Source organism: Caretta caretta, chromosome 2 (genome assembly GCF_965140235.1).
Source record: "Caretta caretta isolate rCarCar2 chromosome 2, rCarCar1.hap1, whole genome shotgun sequence".
In the NCBI taxonomy this organism is placed as follows: domain Eukaryota; kingdom Metazoa; phylum Chordata; order Testudines; family Cheloniidae; genus Caretta; species Caretta caretta.
The window spans coordinates 46,157,242-46,178,886 of NC_134207.1; the positions used below are offsets into that span (position 1 = coordinate 46,157,242).

General features: G+C 42.5%; 1 protein-coding gene across 2 annotated transcripts in view; it reads right to left on the reverse strand.

Moving 5' to 3' along the window:
- The window catches only part of NECAB1 (N-terminal EF-hand calcium binding protein 1), a 120,386-nt gene that overhangs the window by 76,451 nt on the left and 22,290 nt on the right, over positions 1 to 21,645 (reverse strand). For both annotated transcript variants that reach the window (XR_012666924.1, XM_048841183.2), the window contains exon 3: positions 11,528 to 11,636. Coding sequence is in view for 1 of the 2 variants with exons in the window: in XM_048841183.2 (XP_048697140.1) it covers positions 11,528 to 11,636 (109 nt within the window). In the remaining variant the exon portion in view is untranslated. The remainder of the gene's footprint in view (positions 1 to 11,527; positions 11,637 to 21,645) is intronic.

The window sequence follows — 21,645 nt, forward strand, 5'->3', positions numbered from 1 at the left end:
CTGGGCTCTGGCGGGGGGGGGGGGGGGAAGTGGGCAGAGAAACAGGACCTGGGTTGTCATAATGATTCCTTTAACTCTCTACTCCTGGGGGAATTTTTGTGTGTGTCTGCATTGTTAACAGACATACTTGCTGACAGGTATTTTGAAATAAATTACCAAAATAATTGAAACTGGGCGATTATGTAGTGTTCTTTTGACAAATAAAATGTGCAGAATTTTCCAGAATTTTAAAATATTGTGTGCAGAATTTTTAATTTTTTGGTGCAGAATGCCCCCAGGAGTAATAAACATAAAGTCAACTTGCAGAAGTAATATGTGCAAACATCAGGCTAACTCTCCTGCAGACACTAACCATTAATGGCAATGATCAATCACCATTCCATACAACAGTAAGTTTTGCTCCATGGTGTTGCATTGGTGTATAATTTTTATATGGCTTTCTTCGGGTAATTAAAGTAACAGAGGCAGCAGTTGGCTATACATTTACATAAAAGATAAGATTTGTTATAGACTTAAGTGCCACCTGATATGCACCAAACAGTAAGGTGCAGAGCTTACACTGAGTTACCTGAACAGAACAGACATGACCTTAATTACTGCAAAATGAAGACTAGTTTCCTTATTGCTTGCCTAATATAACATTGACAATTTGTTTTGCTTATTTCAGTAGTCAGTAGTATTCAGCATGTGCACTGCTTAATTTTATTCAGCTCTATTGTACTGTAATATCATTACATTAGCTTTGATCTTCTCTTTTCAAATATCTAAATTACTAAAATGCAGTTAAATCCCCTCTTCTAGCAAATTGAGATTACAAAACTTGAGGAGTATAGTTTTAATATGTATTTGGCTTAGAGAGTTCACTCAAAGGCATTAAAGTCAACCTGGCTTCTCCACACTTACAGAAATGTATATGTTCAGTATCTTTTTCTTTTTAAACAATTTATAGACTTTTTTCCATGGCACTCACTCCAGTAAGATCTGATTGCCGCACAAACATCACTGCATTTATCCTTACAACTCATCAGTGAGAGAGAGGGGGATTTGAGGCATCTGCAGATTAAATGACTTGCCCAAGGTTACAGAGTAAATCTGTGTGGAAGACCCAAGAACAGAATTCCTATCTCTTGAGCCCTAGCCCAGTGATTCAGCTACAAGACCATTCCTCCTCTCTAGGGTTAGGCTTCAGGATACAATGCCATACAGTTCTACGTTACAAAGAGCAGCCTAGGTGGGATTTTGAATTTGGCAGAGTTAAAGGCTTTGTGCAAGTAGGAACAACCCAAAGTCTGCATTTGTGACAAAACTGGCATCTGAGACTATAGAGGCACTATAGAGATGGCAGTAGTAGTTCTCATGGTAACTCCTCAATGTGCCATTCTCTGTCTTTTGTGGTGTGGTATTTCTAAATGGGGGAGGTAGGCTGTGTCACAGTTCATGGCAACTTCACCGATATTCCTCTTCCATTGTCCCTTGAGGGCACCCACTCTAGGCTCCAGACTCCACAGCCATCATCTCTTTCAGGCAGAGAACCACATCTCTGTCCCTGCTGACCAGGATCTTTCCAGGCTGCATGGTTCCCTGCCTAAACTGTGATATCTTCAGCAAGCCAGACTGCCTGAACAGGATCTGTGCTTTGCTTTCTCGCTGAAGGCTATGCACAGCTGTAATTGCCAGCAGTTACAAGTTACCACACACCTCTTTCTGAGCAAACCCATGTATTCTTAAAGTAAAAGGATTACAGAAAAAACATATGCAAAACAATAAAGAAACCTAAGCACATGCTAAAAAGTTTAGCAAGGTCACCCCAACTCCAACCCTGGGCTCTGGTAGGTGTCAGTTCTTCCAACTCTTCCCTTACGATTGGCCCGCCTCCCTCCCCGCCCCGTTGGTCAGATGGTTCTGTCCATTTGATGGATCAGAAAGAAGGCCCTGAGTCAGTTTAAATTCAGACTGTTTATCCAAAAGTCCTTTCTTTGTCTATTGGTCACTGAAGAATCCAGTCCGAACCAGTATATGTGAGCCTTTCCAGGTGATGGTACTTCTCTGGAGGTGTTAGATCCTGAGTGAATTTGTCTAATCACCCTCCACTTTTCTTAGTTCCTGGAGAAGCTGTGGTCACCCCGCCAGGTGGAATTGCATAGTCTCCCAATGATACAGTAACACAGTGAGATCTCCCAAAGGTATTGCAGGAAATTGCCATAACTGTCGCTGGCTGGTTCCAGTGTTAAACTGTTAAGAGCTGGAGGCTGACTACAGTCAGGGAAGGATGGATTTTGCCTTTTGCTGAGTAAGACAATTTAGCTTTAATAGAAATTATTTATCTTAGACATTTTCATGGCCTCCATCACCCTAGTATCCGAGCCCCTCACCATCTTTGATATGTTTATCCTCCACACCTCGTGTAGTAGGTAAGTGCTATTATCCCCCTGTGCAGATGGGGAGCTGAGACGCAGAAAGAGGAAGGGTCACATTTTTAAAGGAATGTAGATGCCTAACTCCTACTGATTTCAAATGACCTGCCCAAAGTCACACAGGAAGTCTGCAGAAGAGCAGGGGGTTGAACCCAGGTCACTCAAGTCCTAGGCTAGTAGTTTATCAATATAACATCTTACCACAGGTCATTGCACAGGATGTCCTAGACCTTTGCCCTAACCACATAACCAAATTAGTAATAAAGAATGGGAAGGATGAGCTGTGTGTCTCTCATTTCCTGTAGAGTCCCAGAGAGGTGAAAGCACTTTGTAGATAACCTGGTTTGAAGGTGTGAGGACTGAGTAAATCTCTGGAAGAGCTGGATGACCAAAGGCATAAGCCTCTATGGGGATGTTTTAGTGTATGGAAGACAGAAGTGCCGTCTTCTGTAAGTGGTTGGTTAATTAGTAGGATAAAAGTTGCATATATCGAGTTCTAGGCTTCTTCTGTGTTTGGATTCTGCTCCTGTGATGTGTGCACCATGAGGAGTATGTTAAAAACAAATCTCTCGTTTTACATTGTGTATTTAGGGTGTTGCTTGTACACAAAGGTTATAGAAAGGGACAAGCCAACAGTGTTCACCCTCATGGCACAGTAGTGCTAAAAAACACAGGAAAGATATCAGGAAACTCCATTGGTGGAGGCGAGCACAAATAGAGAAGCCTTACAAATCCCACCTGTTACAACCAGGCAGCTGAGTGGGATTCCAAGACTATCTGTTCTGGTTTTTGCAGTTTCTCCTATCACCTTTTTCTCCACCATTTTGGTAGCTCAGGCTAAGTGGAACAAAAAGTTTTTCCATGTTATTGTATCTAAAATCAGTTTTTGATCTGAAATACTAAAATGGGAGGAAAGAGGATTTCACTGGAACCTATCAAAATGGTTCTTCAGTGGGCTAATAGGTGCAGCTATATGGGGGGAAAAGATATTCAAGGCCCCTCCAACCCTCTCAAGATGGGCTACCCTAGAGGCTTTTGTGATGCAACTCATACAGGGTCTCATTCTGCCCCATAGGATTCTGTGAATCAAATCCATATCCCATGTGAATTGATGTAGCTCCATGAAAGCAGCTGAGGTTCCTCCATTGTAATGATTTACATGGAGCTACATTGATTTACACCAGCTAAGGATTTGGCCCTGTGTTTGCAGGAGCACCTTGGACACAGACTAGGCTAACTTTGAGACCCTTGAATGTTGAAGTTTCAAGTGGAATGTTTCACACAGCTCTTGGGCTGGGGGGGGTGAGGGGAAGAGAGAGAAGGATGAGACTGAGAAAGAGTCTTGTTTGTTACAGCTTAGATTGTTTTTTATTTAACTGCATTAAAATGTGAAAACACCTGTACAAATGTTCACTTGCTGGTTGTATCCTAGGTACAGTAATTTTATTCTCATTCTTCCCTACTGAACTGCAGCTTTAAGCTACTGAGCAGCCATAAGCATAAATCAAGAATTTCATTTTCTTCTCTAGGATAATTTGCAAGTGAGAGGCATCACACAATGGATGGTTTTAGGGCAGTTTGACATGTACATGATTCTTACACTTGCATAACAAAACTTCGTAAGGTTCAATGAACACTTTGATCCTTTTCTGAGCTAATGTGTTAATATCAGACATTTTATGTAACCTGCCCTTTTCAGCAATTGTGTGTGATGCTAATTAGTGACATTTTGGCTTTCTTCATGCATGTGAACTTGTGTTCTGGGTTGGAAAACTGTATCAATATGGACTCAGGATTCATACTGCATTGTCCAAGTTTTCTTTCTCTTCACTAACTCAATCAGATTTCTGGCATGTTGCCACATGCCTCCATCATAGTGCCTCCTGACGACAGAGCCTTAAAGGCAAAAGGGGTCTATGGAAAGCCCTAAAAATTATTTTTCTGCATTTCTATTAGGATGAAAGATCAAACAATGTCTGATACTTGCCAGCTGCAAAGTCAAAGTAAAAATATTGTATCATGTAAGAAAACAAAACCTCATCACTATTACAAAAGTTTCAGTTTTGAATTAGCTATAGGTATGTTCTGTCAAGTGACCATGCTAAAGCTTCACACTCTTAAAAGGAACCTTATTAGCCCTCCCTCCTGCCTGACTTCTTGATACACACCAAGGGAAAATGGATGGGGGAGAAGCAGTAGATGTGGTATATCTTGACTTTAGTAAGGCTTTCGATACTATCTTGCATGACCTTCTCAAAAGAAACTATGGAAATACAATATAGATGGAGCTACTATAAGGTGGGTGTATAACTGGTTGGAAAACTGTTCCCACAGACTAGTTATCAGTGGTTCACAGTCAAGCTGGAAGGGCATATTGAGAGGGGTTCAGTGCTAAATCATGTAATAATGATTTAGATAATGGCATAGAGAGTACATTTATAAAGTTTGTGGCTGATATCAAGCTGGGAAGGGTTGCAAGTGCTTTGGAGGGTAGGATTAAAATTCAGAATGCTCTGGACAAACTGGATAAATGGTCTGAAGTAAACAGGATGAAATTCAATAAGGACAAATGCAAAGTACTCCACATAGGAAGAAACAAACAGTTGCAGGCATACAAAATGGTAAATGACTGGCTAGGAAGGAGTACTGTAGAGAGGGATGTGGGGGCATGTGTGGTGGGTGAACCCCCCATTTGGGGAGGTTAGCCCGCTGGCCCCATCCCCCCGAGCCCCGTGGCCCGCTCTGCAGCTGGAGGAGCCCTGGCCTGCCCACCCCAGCAATGCCGGGCATCCCCTCGCCCCCACCAGTACCTGGCTAAGGTGCCAGCCCCCCCGAGTACCAGCCTGGCCCCCCAGAGTGCCAGCCTAGCCCCAGTACCCAGCCGAGCTGCTGGCCCCCTGAGCACTGGGCCAGGCTGCTGGCCCATGGCCCCTGTCCCCCCCGGTGAGCCTGAGTGCTGCGCCTGGCTGACAATGGGCCTGAGCTCCTGGCAGCTGGTTGGAGCTGAGCCCCAGATGAATTCAGGGTAGAGGGACAGGGAGGGTGGGGCATCCCAGGGGAACATGGGTGGGGCCAGAGCCTGGGTCAGGGGAGGCTTAGCCTGCCCCAGCCTTTAATACCCGCCGCCCATGTGTGGGGGTCATAGTGGATCACAAGCTAAATATGAGTCAACAGTGTAACCCTGTTCCATCAAACATCATTCTCGGATGGATTAGCAGGAGTGCTGTAAGCAAGACATGAGAAGTAATTCTTCCACTCTATTCCATGCTGTTATGGCCTCATCTGGAGTATTGTGTCCGGTTGTGGGCACCACATTTCAGGAAAGATGTGGACAGATTGGAGAAAGTCCAGAGGAGAGCAACAAAAATGATTAAAGGTCTAGACAACATGACCTATTAGGGAAGATTGAAAAAACTGGGTTTGTTTAGTCTGGAGAAGAGAAGACTGAGAGGGGACATAACAATTTTCAAGTACATAAAAGGTTGTTACATGGAGGAGGGAGAAAAATTGTTGTTCTTAACCTCTGAGGATAGGACAAGAAGCAACGGGCTTCAATTGCAGCAAGAGCGGTTTAGGTTGGACATTAGGAAAAACTTCCTAACTCTCAGGGTGGTTAAACACTGGAATAAATTGCCTAGGGAGGTTATGGAATCTCCATCATTGGAGGTTTATAAGAGCAGATTAGACAACCACCTGTCAGGGATGGTCTAGATAATACTTAGTCCTGCCGTGAGTGCAGGAGCCTGGACTAGATAATCTCTTGAGGTCCCTTCCTACAATTCTATGATTCTATGGGAGCACACACTTCATAACTTATGTGGGCTGAGCTTGTTGCACATGCTGGAGGCTTTTTTCATCCCTCCGTTCCCCTCCACAAGCTCTTTCTGTGTCATCCTCCCATCCCCTTCTAGTTCAGCGACTCCTCGCAACATCCCCAATCGCCCATCTGCTTGAGGTTCTGTGTGCCCCCATTCCTCCTCCTCCCTTACCATGGTCCCCCATTCTCCCTTGCATGCTGGTGACTATGTGCACCAGCCCCATCCCTATTCTCCCTTCCCACTCTACCAGGATCCCCCATTCTCTGCCCCATGCCAGAGGCTGTGTGCATGCCCCCATTTCCCCTTCTCCTCCCACCATTATTTGTCTAGGAGATAAATCGTTCAGGGTGCCAGAATACCACGCCCTATTGGGAGAATAAGCAGAGGTTCTGTTATGCTGGAGGGCATTAATGGCTGCCTGTGACACTCTGTGCCTTGGGGGAACACCCTGCACCCCCATGTTCATCCTTTATAAAATGATTGTGTGGTATCCAATGCAAACTTTGTCATGTCAAGTGTCTTCAGAAGGCTCACGATGCACTGAGCATTGTTGTAGTTATAGTAATGTTATAGGTTGTAATTTCATGTGTATAGTTATGAGGCTGAAAATGTGTCCTCATGGCTTAAAACAAGGCCAGGCAAAAACTCTCCAGGAGCAGAGGCCCAGGCAAAACTCTCTAGGAGCAGAGGGGCAGTTTACGCCTCATCAGGGAATGTATGGGACAAACCCAGGCAGCCTCACGGGAACAAAGGACACTGGCCTAGGCAGCCACAAAAGATCTGTTGGACTCTTGAGTGTGTCACCCCCCTTCCCTTAGTCAGTTTGGGACTACGATGAGGTAATGCTCACCTGACTCTGAAGGGGAGAGTGGGGGTCAAAGCCAAGAGGAAAGAAAGAACATGATAAAGGGAGAGACGTTTTCCATGCTCTCTCTCTCTCTCTCTTCCACCTCCATCTACAGACACCACCACCAAGCGACTGAAATGCTGATCAAAGGGGAGGCCTGGCTGAAGATCAGCTTAGAATGCATTTTGCTTTTATTTCATTTGACCAAATCTGACTTGTTGTGCTTTGACTTATAATCACTTAAAATCTATGTTTTATAGTTAATAAATTTGTTTATTCTACCTAAAGCAGTGTGTTTGGTTTGAAGCATGTCAGAGACTCCCCTTGGGATAACAAGCCTGGTACATATCAGTTTCTTTGTTAAATTGATAAACTCATATAAGCTTGCAGTGTCCAGCAGGTATAACTGGACACTGCAAGATGGAGGTTCCTAGGGTTGTGTCTGGGACCAGAGATATTGACTAGTGTCATTCAGTTGCACAATCCAAGCAGCGGCTGGCCAAAAGTGCTCACTCACATAGCTGGGAACAGCTTATATGCCAGAGGCTGTGCGTGAACATCCTGGGAGTGGGGGTTCTCACAGCAGAGCAGGGTAAGGCTGGCTCCCAGAGTCGAGGATTGGAGTGACCTAGCAGATCACCAGTTCAGATAACACCAGGGGAACATCACAGTGCCATCATCCAGTTCTTTGCTCTATAGACAAATGAGAGCTGTTTGAAGTGGTGGCTGTGCTAAACAGATGGCAGGATCTATGTGTGCTAGATTTTCTTCCTTTAAGTTTTCTGATTTTCCCCCAAATCAATAGGGTTCTGGCCATTGGTGCCTGGACTGTTCCCTGAAATTTTGGAAATGATCAGATGCAATATTCAAAATTTGTCATATGATACTTGTATAACACCAACACCCCTGTGTGGGTCATCAGCAGCAGGGATCAAATCTGGGATCTCTTGAGCTTAATTCATGAGCCTCTATTTCCTGAGCTAAAAGATAGTTCTCTCTTAACCAAGCCTGTAGCAGGTTTATCAGTCTCTAGCTGGCCTAGCCACCACTAGAGGGGGACACAGTGCCATGCTGAGCAGGCAGGGGTCGGTCACACACACACATACACACACGCAAAAGTGTCAAGTTGAACAAAAGGCCTGGACAAATGTGGCCAATTAAAAAACAAAACAACCCAACATATCCTCACATATTTCCCATGGGAGTGTTTTCCACTACGTTTCCATGCTTTCCACTACGTTCTTGCTTAGTGATTTACATTTCAGTAACCCAGATGGCTGTGCCAGTTGCACTGCCTGTTCTCAGATATCAATTGTAGCATTTCAAAACGTTCCTTATTTAAAATCCCAACTATCATAAAAAAGTGGCCAAGCTCTTAAATCATCAAAGTACTGAGCTTCTTAATGTATATTATGTATTTCTATAGACTAGAAGGAACTTGAATATTAAAGATTTGACCTCATGTTAATGTTGAACATGATTGAAGAGAAGAACAGAAGTTTTATTAGGTTAACAAATATCCTTAGGGCATTTTAAAGAGTTTTCAGGTTTCTCTCCCTAGAGGCTGCTTATTTAACATTCAGACCTGGAATGTGCATTTTGCATTCATACTACTTATTATGATTTATTTTAGTTTTTTTGCTAAAGAACATGTTTTTTTCTGTGAGAAGCTGTAGTATTTTAACAATGCCATTCAGATTGAAAAATTAAATTAAAAAATGAATGAACTGAGTTGCTTCCTACAAAACTCTACCATCTAGCTTTCAAAACCCTTTGTTAGAGGTTGAGCTAAAATTTCCAGGGGAGTTGGGCTCAGTCTCAACTCTGGCTCGCTTTCCATTTCTCAGGTGATAGGTTTTGGTTTGGATAGGTGGTTGGTGTAGCAGAAAGAGAAAGCCGGAGACATGAAGCCTGGTATAAAAGGCCAAAGGCCAAGTCAGGTCCTGCTGATATAAAGCAAAGGTAGCAAGAGCAAAGCTATGAGCAAAAGTCAGGCCCTGTTACAAAGTAGATGCCTACTTGCAGGTTCACTATGTCAGCAGTTCTCAACCAGGGGTCTGGGGCCCCCTGGGGGGCCGTGAGCAGGTTTCGGGGGGGGCTGCCAAGCAGGCCCAGTATTAGACTCGCTGGGACCCAGGGCAGAAAGCCGAAGCCCCACCACCTGGGACGGAAGCCGAAGCCTGAGCAATTGCCCTGCTTGCTACCCCATAACATCAACCCTGGCTTTTATATGCAGAAAAACAGTTGTGGCACAGATGAGCCATGGAGTTTTTAATATCATGTTGCGGGGGCCTCAGGAAGCAAAAGGTTGAGAACCCCTGCACTATATGATACATGAACTTGGCAAAAACAGGCCTGGTGCTGTAAAAACACAAGCACTCCTAGGTGATAAGTATTCAAGTAGGAAGGCTGGAAACAAAACACTCTGATAAAGGATTATGGTGCAGACACACTCCCTGAAGATGGTATGGGACACGCTGACCTCTCTTAAAGATAAGGTCAGGATGACAGGGTGATGGATAGACATGTTTTGATCAAACCAACAGGTACAAGGGAAAAGGTGGTAACTAGCCATGTCAGAGGGGCAGTACGTAACTTCTTGTATCAGTGTATAAAAGGGGGGTCGCAGAGGGGGTGTCTTTGTCCAGCCGAGGGGGAAGCAGAAAGTCCTGCTGTTCACTGAGCTGAGTCCATTGTCACAGGCATACATGTACTGAGTGTACCTGTAGCACACATAGGGCACTAATATTGTGCTTTATTGGCAATAAACCTGGTTGACTTTTGCTACTGAACCAAGTCTGTGGTCTTCTTGGGCAGTTTGATCAAGGTGTGCTGTATGGGCTATCTGGTCAGAGCCAGTGCAGCACACAGAGAGAACACACACACAGCCAACAACTGACAACAGTTGGGTCAGGTGACTAGGCCTCACCTAGGAAGCCCTGGGCTATCATCATAAGAGGGAGCCTGTTTCATCAGAGATAGGGAGACTAGGGGCTAGGAAAGCTATAGGGCTCTCTGGAGAGGCCTAGGAGAGTGACTTGGGACCAGATACCCTGTGGAAGCAGAGAAACTGAGGCAGCAGCAGGGACTGGCAGTGCATGACATCAGAACCTTCATGCGCAATAGAACTAATGTCAGTTACTACATTAGTGTCTTCATCTATATGGTACCAGTAAGCACTACTGAGACAAGCAAAACTGATCTGCTGAGTTTAGAAACAGTGCGAACAGAACCAAAAAGCCAATAATGACTGGTGCAAATGGGATGGCTTTATAACCTGTTAGGAACCAAAGGTAATAAATGCCATCACTTCAGTAGCTTTTGGACCACAGAAATGGCACCAAAACTGAATGTAGTCTACGTGAAAGGTACTAGATTGGTATCTGTGGACTCTGTGTGATGGGCTGCTATGATCAAAGCAAGGATGATGCATCACAAAAATACTTTGTCTAAATCTTTTGACAACTACAGTGTCATCTACGAATGGCTAGTAACGGTGCTATATTATGTTTATGTAATGTCTTAGTAATGGTCCCCCTACAGTGGTCTGCTTCCCTGTCTTTGCTGAGAAGTGGGAGGAGGCCACCATATTTGTGTGTGTGAATAATGCAGCATGCAGATTAGCCAAGTACTGTTGTGATTAGCTAGTAAACTGGTTTCTACTTGGAATTAGTTGAAAAAAATCCAAACTTCCAATTATTTTTTATGGAACTTTTTTTGACTGCTCTTTAGTCTATACAAAGACTACCTGCCATATGGGGAGGAGTGATACAATTTTCCCTCGGTGGCCTGGCCGTTGCATTAACCCACCGCAGAGAGAGATACACTTGGGACAAAAAGTTGGTTCCCTCTCTATACCCTTCAACCCTTAGCTTCTGCTGACCCTGCCAACCAGTCAGCCATTCTGAAATGTAATGTGAGTTTTGTGATTTCCAAGAAACATGAATGAAGACATCAATCCATTTCCTACAGAGCATCAGTCATCAGGTGGTAACGTTTGCTCACTACTTTCTATGATGGTTTCATACTACTTACTTGCGGGCAAACTCTCTGCTCAACACCCAATTCATTATGTGAGTGCAGAAATCTACCTGCTCCCTCCGCAGCTGTGCAGCTGTCCTAACAAGGCTACTCCAGCCTGAGAGCTGGAAAGGACCACAGCATCTCTTCCCTTTCCCTGATTCCACCGGCCCTCACGAGAGGATGTACACAGTGTCTGATGCCCACACCACTTGCTGCAAGCCTGTATTTCTGAATGTTTGGACACTTAAACATATGTAGATGATCAGCTGATGAGTTGTTTTGCTCTTACCAGAGTACATAATTGGGCATTATAATTTCCCTGAAACAACTCTCTTGTATAAAAACAGCTTAAGTTTTTTTTGCCAAAATTAAACTTCTTTTCAAATACAAAACGTAGCACTTGGTTGTAAGCCGAGGATACTTACTCAGTATTGTGTGTATCAATGGTGTTAAAAAGCTCGTGCAATTCGTCTCCACTCAGAACTCCATCAGCAAAGTAGGCTTTGAATTCCTCAAAAGACAGTTTGCCATCATCTGAAACCAAGAAGAAAGCAAAACATCATTAGCTACAGATACAGTTTGTTGTCTCCTTTAATTTAAGGAATCTGAACAGGAGATTTTAAAAAATAGAATCATGGGACTAGATGTTTAGATTAAATTTATTTGGAAATTTGATAACAGATTGTGTTCAGGCCATGTAGTGAGTATTAAATTAAATGCATCAATAATAGTAGTACAGTACAGACCCGTTTAAGCACGAATCCGCTTAATGTGCGGGAGCGCCATGCCTCCCAGTGCTACCTATTTAACACGCGAGACTCATTAACATGTGGTACAGGAACTTGCTATGTAGCACAACAGATTTGCTCATTAACAGAAATCGACAGGAAGTGTGGAGCGGAAATGTGTTCTATGTCTTTACTGATATTGGTAAGACGTATCACGCACGCTTAGTCATTGTCACACTAGAGAGATATATAATAGTTATATAGTAATATATATACACTACATTAGAAAATTTTAACCATAGGTCTAATATAATGGCAGAGGGCAAGCGTCGGCATTCCTACACTGTAGAAGAAAAGCTAGATGCAATAGATTGAGTAAATAGCGGAGAAACCCAGGCCAAAGTTTCAAAAGATATTGAGATTGCCGAATCTACTCTCCAAGGATGGCTAAAAAACGAATCTAAACTGAATGGCTTTGTACAAAATATAGATTCTGCTGTGGGGCTTAAGCAAAAACATGTGCGCTATTCAGCAAAACCCACAATAGACAAAGCCATGCGCACGTGGTTTGCTCAGGAAAGGCTGAAAGGAATGCCGCTAAGTAGGCCAATTCTTCAAGCCCAAGTGACAAAATCTGGAAATTTAATGGGGGATGAATCATTCCAAGCCAGCAAGGGGTTTATAAGTCGTTTTAAAAAGCAGGTATCGATTTCTGGAGAAAGCCGATCAGCCGATGAATCGGCCACGAGTGCATTTTCCGCCGAGTTAAAATCTATTTTAAATTCAGAATTTCTGTCCGAGGAAGAAATATTAACGGGCTGAGAGTCTAGGTCGGACCGCAAAAGTGATGGCGAGAATTCTAATAATGCAGGCCTAAATGACAATGACGACGAGGATGTCGAAGAAAAGGTCAAAATTTTGCCCACAGAAGCCCTTAGTGCTGTAGAAACTGTTGTAAGATTTATGGAGGAGCAAAATGCAGAAAATATCAAAATCATTCATCTGTGGCGAATGACAGACTTCATAAGAAAGAAAAAAAATGCGAGCCAGAAAGAGCAGAAAATAACGGCATTTTTTTCTAAGTGAATCATAGACCCTTTTTTCAGCATGGCCCTCTTAACCCGTGGTCCATTAACACGTGGTCGTGACGGCTTGACTCCCGACATCCGCACGTAAATGGGTCTGTACTGTATATCTGCCAATCAACCTTTGCAGACACATAAAAACAATTGATCAAATAATGTAACATAGTATGTATGTAATCATCCCTGCGAAATTTAACACAAGTGTTTCAAGCCATGGAGAGAAGGGTACCACCAGTCTATTGTCTGACCCTGAGAGTAGCACCTTTTCTCCCATTTATATCTATGTAGTTTGTTTTGGTGAATGGCAAATGTAATTGCAGCTCTGGGTCCCATCATCAGCCAGAAGAAATTCTAGTTTTTGCATTAGTGTCAGGAAGGCTTTATTGAAGAATGATGCCCAGCCACCTTTCTCTAAGTAATTTGCAAACTGGCAGGCCATGTAGAACTCTCCTCCTCACTACCTTTGGTTGAAACCTAAAAAAGGGTAAGTGCCACTCTCAAGAATGTACTGGGAAGAATCTCAAGACATTCTCTTGATCATAGAATATCTTGGAAGCAAAGAAAATAGCCAACTCCTGTCTGTATCTGTGAGAAATTATTGCCTGTAGCAGACATCATAAAGTAGACATCAGTAATCTGACTTAATTTAGGCCTAAGTTTTGCAGGTCTTTCTGGACCCTGGGCATCCATAGAAAAGTTCCACTTCTAATACTGCTCCTGGAAATGTTACTTGGCAAGAAAATTTCCTGCCATCATGTATATTTTTCTGTCAAAATCTTGCTATTAGTAGTTGAACTCTTAGTTACATCCCATTCTGTGGATGTCTACAAAGGCCCCTGGAATGTAAAGAGGGCTGAGAGCTTTGGTAGAATATTCTGTAGAACCTGCACGAGGACCCTCTCTCCATGAACTTCACAACTCTGCTCCTGACACTGTGACTAAATTGTAGACTGAATAATGTTAAGAGTTAGGGGCACCAAGTTTCTACTCCAGGGCTAATGAACTTGACAATTCCTGCCAGTGATTTTACAGACCCACATTTGTAAAGTATTAGGTGTTGCTGTGCTCAGCATTGCAATGCCTAGCTGATTTAGGAACCTAAATCTCATTTTCAGAAGAGGTTTAGGCACTTAGGAGCCCAAATCCCACTAGCAGTTGATGGGATTTAGACTCCTAAGTGCCTAGCCCTCTTTTGAAAATGATATTTCAACTCCTAAATCAGTTAGTCATTGCAATGCTGAGTGCAGCAATGTCTAATACCTTCAAAAATCTGGGCCAGAATGTTTAGGGTTTGTCTACACTTAATATGCTACAGTAGCCCTGCTATGCCAGTGCAGCTGCAGTTATTCCGTGTACACACTACCTACGGCAACAGGAGGGATTCTCTTGTCGACACACGTAATCCACCTCCCCGAGATGCAGTATCTTGGTTGATGGAAGCATTCTTCCGTTGACCTAGCACTGTCTACATGGGGATTTAGGTCATCTTAACTAAGATGAGGATTTTCACACCCCAACCGATGTAGTTAAACCAACCTAATTTGCTAGTGTGGACCAGGCCAAGTCTCAGATGGGACATGAGTCAACCCCATTTTTCAAACTAAAATATCATCAACTTTTTTCCATACTTGGGTTATACATCTTCTCTGTTTGAGACAAGGCTAAACCACCACCTTGGCCTTTTGATGACTGATGGCTAGTTATAGGTGCAGCGGGTGCCTAAAGTCTAATGCGATTTGAGAAAAATACCATATCATGGGAATAATTAGAAGAACAGTAATAGGAATTGAATTAACCCTGAGGGGAAACAGTCTCATTATAATACTGCTACTGCATTATTTGGCAGAGTCTGTTTCCTCTGCTTTTTACTTTGGCCTTAATTGTAGCATGCAGTGAACTAACACGACACAACATCCTTGACTCACTCTCTGCCCAACCTCTCTTATCTAATATTTCCCAACGATTAGCATTTCAGAGCTGGATTCCATCTTAATTTGTTTGCTGGATAAAAACCTCTGATATGCACATTTTGTGGCATGCATACTTTTTAAACTGGCTGGTGTCACTGTAGTGTGGTGTGATACATCCTTCTAGGAGGATACAAGATGGGATTTTCAAAAGTGCTGTAGTAATTTAGGAGACTTATGCTCCTAAATCACTTAGGCACCTTTGAAAATTCCAGACAGCAGCCACATTTTAAAACATGTTGGGTTGGATGTATGGCTTCTGTTTTTCTATGAGCCACAGAAACGAAATCTGAGTAGACTGGTACAGTCTGTACCAGGTATGGAGCTGCTGCAATTGTTATATATGTATGTGGCTGCAAAGATCAATGGCCATTCTCCATTCTGGAAGGTGGGGTTCTGGACTGCAAAGAGCTGCAGCCGGTGCCAGGCTCTGGTTGCTGTTGTATGTAATGTTTAAATAACAGTCATTTTAACTGTTAAATACAAGCTCTTTGCCTTAATAAGGAGAGCACACAGCAGACTGATTTTTTTAAAATACTATTTATTAGAGCTATCTGATTATACACCAAAGAATCTTCCTCTATGTACAATCTTCCTGTAACTACAGTGTGAAGACTGAAAAAACAGGACTGAGTGCATACATTCCAGTGTGTTTTTAACCAGTGGAATAATCTGACAAAGCATCACATTTTGAGCAATTCTTCTGATTAGAACACTTCAGAAATAGGCTTTTAATGCCTTCCAAGATCTTACTTTTGAAGTTCAGCAGAACTAATTGCTGGCAATTAATCACTGGATGTGATGGGCAAACAGCATGGATAACTGAGCCCATTCCCGGAGCAGTCTAAGGTAATTCTTATAGGTCATCCTGCAGTGCAGAACAGACTGCTAATACTACCTTCAAAGAAATGAGAATAAAAAAGAGATTGTCCCAATTAAACAGGAATCTCTAAGGACAGTGACTATAAGTATTAGCTGTTAGAGTAGCACATGGACATTCGCCTTATTTAAGTCACATTGTAGGGAGAGGATTTAGAGTATATCGGGATAATGAAAATAAAAACATAGACGAAACCAGACACAGGGTATCAAGCAGACACTTTGGGCCACTTTTTAAAAAAAAATTGCCTCCTGTGTGAACACCCGTGCGTACCTGCTGTTCTGATATTAGCATCTGAATATGTAGGTGGCAGAATTTCAATCTGCAAGCCCTGTGATCTGTAGGCAAAAGTGGTAAATTCTGTCACCTCTGCACACCGGTATTCTCAAAAATTGCAGCTGTCCGTACTTTCATGGTCACAAGCAGCGATGGGGTTGCTAAGAGCCCTTTAAAAATGTAGCCCTCAGACTCTGGGAGTTAAGTTGTAGGACGCATCATCGAGGCGCAGAGGTTTTCTGCTGACTCCTCTTGAAGTCAAGTGTTAGGATTCTGCACAGTGGCATAACATTCACCCTGTCAGGCAGAGCAGGGGAGTCCTTTTGGCAACCCCAGTGGGGTCATTAGAATTCAGATGACTCCATGGGTAAAATATTGAGGCACACAACCATTGTAGGTTCTAAAAGTGATTAGCTGCAGCACCAAGCACAAGGGGGCCCCGATGAAGGTGACAGGTGACTAATTCAAAGCAATCTGGATCACTGGGTAAACTGGGCACAAGCAGGTTTCAGAGGAACAGCTGTGTTAGTCTGTATTCGCAAAAAGAAAAGGAGTACTTGTGGCACCTTAGAGACTAACCAATTTATTTGAGCATGAGCTTTCGTGAGCTACAGCTCACTTCATCATGCAATTATAGCTAAATGTAAATGTATACATCTAGGAACAAAGAAAGTAGGCCAGACTTACATGGGGGACTGTATCGTGGGAGGCAGTGACTGAAAAAGATTTGGGGATGGGGGTAGATAATCAGCTGAACAGGAGCTCCTAGTGTGATGTTGTGGCCAAAAGAGCTAACTTAATCCTAGGGTGCATGAACTGGGGAATCTTGAGTAGGAGTAGAGAGGCTATTTTACCTGTGTATTTGGCACTGGTGCAACTATAGCTAGAATACTGTGTCCAGTTATGGTGTTCAGTATTCAAGAAGGATGTTGATAAATTGGAGAGGATTCAGAGGAAAGCCATGAGAATGATTAAAGGATTAGAAAACAAGTCTTACAATGACAGACTCAAAGAGCTCAATCTATTTCACTTAAGGAAGAGAAGGTTAAGGGGTGACTTGATTACAGTGTATAAGTACCTACATGGGGAACAAATATTTAATAATAGGCTCTTTAGTCTAGCAGAGAAAGGTATAACATGATCCAATGAATAGAAGTTGAAGCTAGACAAATTTAGAATGGAAACAGGCATAATTACTTTTAACTTTATTTTATTGTTTTTATATAATATAAACACATAACACAACAAAACATATAAATACATGCACAAGATGGAGACAGCATATAAATAACAAAATTCAAAGTTCATTATTTGCAAAACCTGGAAAAAATTAAACCAGCAGAGATCATACAGGGTATCAATTATTAAAATGACTAAATAGATAAATAAGTGAGAACATAACTTCTGAGTATCAGAGACTGTGATGGAATGTCCACAAGACTGGAAGGGGTTAAGGTGGCCAGGTATGCCAATTAACTGCTCAGCCTGCACCTGGAAGAGAAGCCAGGGAGGAGGGAATTAATTAGACAGGAGGCTGACCTGGGTAGGAACAGGAGGGGCCTGTATAAACCCCAGGAGCTGAGGGCAGAAAGAGGCTGCAGGGAAGTGGTCTGTAGTCACCTGTGGGAAAGGAGAAGGTTGGGGACTATAGAGGGTAGTCCACAGTTACTCCCTAAGAGAAGTAGACAGAATTATTTTTTCCATTAATGCAGTAGTAGAGAGCTCACTAAGCCAATCTGTGTATGAGGCAGGAATTACAGATTTCCATTTTCTCAAGATAACCTTTTTGGCCACTAAAATAGTTACAGCAATCCATTTCTTAATGTTAATTGGTAATGCCAACTCATCCCGCACCCCTAGAATTCACAAGCTTGGAGAAGGCAAGATAGAGGCTCTTGAAGCTTTTGAGAGAGCTTGAATATGGTGTTTCAGAACAGATGCTTTTTTGACAGGTATTGAGGGTGTACAAAAGTTTGGTATACAGCTGTTTTCATCTCCAGCATTCTTTGTGTTTTGTCAATCTAGCCTTGAATAGCTATTCTGGATCCTGTAGTATCTTTTTATATCTTGTTCTGGAATAATCACAAGGATAAAGAACTTGAAGTATCTTTTCCATTGAGCCAGATATCCTCTGAGGTCTCTGTTGAGGTAGTCTTTTCCCTTTTTTGTCTGTGACTTTTGTTTCCATATTTCTTAACATGTTCTTCTAGAGGTGAGAGAGTTTAAATGGACTGATTTCCCCCTATCCTTGCATGAATTCTTGAGTGTAGCCTGTGATGAAGTGGGAAATTTCTTAATGTTTTGTATGTGCGTGCCTCAGTTTCCCCTATGTGCTGCATGTTTACCTAGGTGGTGGGACAGGTTGTGTGATCTTTGAAGAGACTCCCTAGAGAGCAGATGTGACTGTTGTCCAGCTTCCTAGGCCCAGACAATGGGTAGACATTAGCAACTGACCTCCCCGTCCCCGCCATAGCCAATTGGCTGTGACGAGAACAAAGAGATGAGGTGGAGGCCAGGTGATTGGTTTGCCTGGGAAACACACAAAAGATGGAGGAGTGGCAACTGGGCATGACTGATGGTGGGCTGTTGTAAGCTGGTCAGTCTCCTGGTTTGGAACTTGTGAGGAAAGCCAGGGCTCTGGATCTCTCCAAGATGGACTTTGCTATAATTTCCTGCTTTCTGTGCTAACCAGAACTGTTCTATGCTGAGTTCCAGATGACTAATGAACCCTTTTGTTTTACAATGCTGGCTGAGAGTCACTGCTGACTGTGGAAGTTGCGGGTGCATGGCCCTTTTGGGGGTCATATAAGGCTTCCCCAGGTGTCCTACTCAGGTGAACTCTCTGTGGGGAGCTCACGGTATGAACAAGGGTGCTGAAATCTCTGAACTCAGTCCCAAGAGGCACTGAAGCCAAGGAGCCCTAGGGAGAGTGTGCCCAGAGGGGGTATCACACTGAAGAGGGTGCTGTCTGAATTTCATTCAGAGCTGTTCCAGAGCACCGAGCCTGTGCACCCATGACATAGCCATGAAAAGAAAGAAATGTGGGAGAGCAGTAGCTGCTATTTGTTATAAATGTAGTTGAAGAATGCCAGTCTATCATTTTATATTATCTCTTTATTTTTGTTACTCCTTTTTCCATCCAAATTATTTGAAGCATGGAGTTGGCCTTGATCCTGGGGTGCAGGTTATCCCATGGTGGTATGACAAGAGAAGGAGTAAGATTGGATGCTATAATCGTCTTTTAGATACATCCATTGCTTGCAATTTATTCCAGTTAATGCAAAAACCATAGCTCACCACAAAAATGTCAACTACAGTCAATAATGGTAGAATTGATTTGAATGAACTCTTCAATAGAACAAAAGTGTCATTAGCATATAAACTACTTTTGTATTCTTTCCTGTTTAGAGCCACTCCATCAGTGGCTGAGTGGCATATATACATTGTCAGTGGCTCAAGAGAGAGATTAAAAAGGAGGGACAGGTGTAAACTTTTAGAGAAGAATTAACCATTGGAACAATTTACCAAGGGTTGTGGTGGATTCTGACCATTTTTAAATTGAGTTTGGATTTTTTTTTTCTAAAGGAGATTCTCTGGGAATTATTTTGGGGAAGTTCTCAGCCTGAGGTTGTGTAAACCATTCAAACAATTTTTGGGGTGGCTCTAAAAGTTTGAGTTCACACAGCTATTCTTCATCTTCTAACAACACCCTGACTCACTCATGACACATCATACAACAAGTACAGAGAATGAAGGGGGGGTGTAGTTTGACTCCAGATATTTACCACAATCCTGCCTCCTCCTCCAGCCATAATGAGGCAGGGGTCCTTTGGAAAAACAGTACATTATTATGTAATTAAATACTGTACTGCAATGCACGTCCTCAGGGAGCAATGTTCAGGATTTTTCACTCTCTCCCACTTGTTTTTTCTGCTCAAACTCACAAGCTTTGCCCAAATTCAAAATTGGGCAAAATGAATTTCTGTCTCAGCTAAACATTTGGAGGTTTGTTCATCGCTGTGTTTGACATGAAAAGAGACAGATTGCAGCTGCAGATAATCACCCTTAAAGTCTAAATAAAATGTCAAAAGTGACAAAAAGCCAAGAAATCAAGGTGGCACAATATTTTGCTTTGAACAAGCAGTTTTCTGTGACACAACTGCCATAAACAGCTGTTTGAGAATCTAAATACATCTGCCATTTGGCACTAGATACATAGTGTGAATATCAAATGAGTGTTGTATGAACAAGCTTTTCTTAATAAATATCATCTTTGGCTGTAGCTTAATCACTTAACAGAGATACTTTCAATGATCCATTTACTCAAACTGCCTCCTTTAGCTTTCACCCTCTTTAAAAAAAGAGGGCTTCAAATGTTGTAGCATTGGTTATTCGTGAGGAAGGAACATGAATGACATCAATGTTCTCTCTAGGAACCTTGACCATGATTGACTCAGAGAAAAGAGAGGGGCCCATAGTATCCATTAGGATACAGAACCCTGAGGCACTCCTCTATTAACCTGGTTCTACTTTTAAGGAGACCTGATCCTGTGCCATTAAAGTCACAGGGAGTTTTGCCAATATGGAGCAGGATTGGGTCTTATAGCGGTTTGTTTTCTATTGCTTAACTTGTTAAATTCATAATCCCTGGGCAGACTTTGCCTCTTGCCTCATGGTTATTTATTTTCACTAATGATCTTATGAGAGACCTAATCACAAGCTTTTTGAAAATCCAAGTAAACAATGTCCACTTTTATCAATTAATTATAAAAATCCCTGACATTATAGGGGCTTTTTCAGAGGCTATGATGGTTTGAGCCTGTCCTGTTGTTCTCATCTAAGAGCTGTACTAGGCTGTCTTTAGTTACACTCTGAACTGTGATTCACCAAAGCATTACTTTAATTTTATACCAGAGTAAACTTGCAGTAATACAGTCGTTAGTCAGGCTCTCCATCAGTTTCCTTGGTACTGAGGTGAAGGTCACAACTAGATCACCCTCACTAAGGTTCTCTGAAAGCAGCACCTCAGAGTATCCACTGCCTTTTGGATCTTCAGGAATAGCTGCTGTTTGTAAGAATATGCTTCGTACCTTTACCAATGTGTCTATTTCATACTTTGTTTCCCTCACAACCCTCAAATATCATTTGGTCCAGGTGATTTACTGCAGTTGAGCTGAAATTTCTACCTTATAGACTTCAAACTTTGTCATGGGTAAATATAAACAGAGGATGATTCATGAAAGACAAAATTTTCTGAATGCAGTGTTGTTGTAGCTGTGTTGGTTCCAGGATGTTAGAGAGGGGGGGATATGATTGAGGTCTATAAAATCATGACTGGTGTGGAGAAAGTAAATAAGGAAGTTTTTTTTCCTCCTTCTCATAACACAAGAACTAGGGGTCACCAAATGAAATTAATATGCAGCAGGTTTAAAACAAACAAAAGGAAGCATTTCTTCACACAAAACGCACTGTCAACCTGTGGAACTCCTTGGGAGAGGATGTTGTGAAGGCTAAGACTATAACAGGGTTCAAAAAAGAACTAGATAAATTCATGGAGGATAGGTCCATCAACAGCTATTAGCTAGGATCAGTAGGGATGGTGTCCCT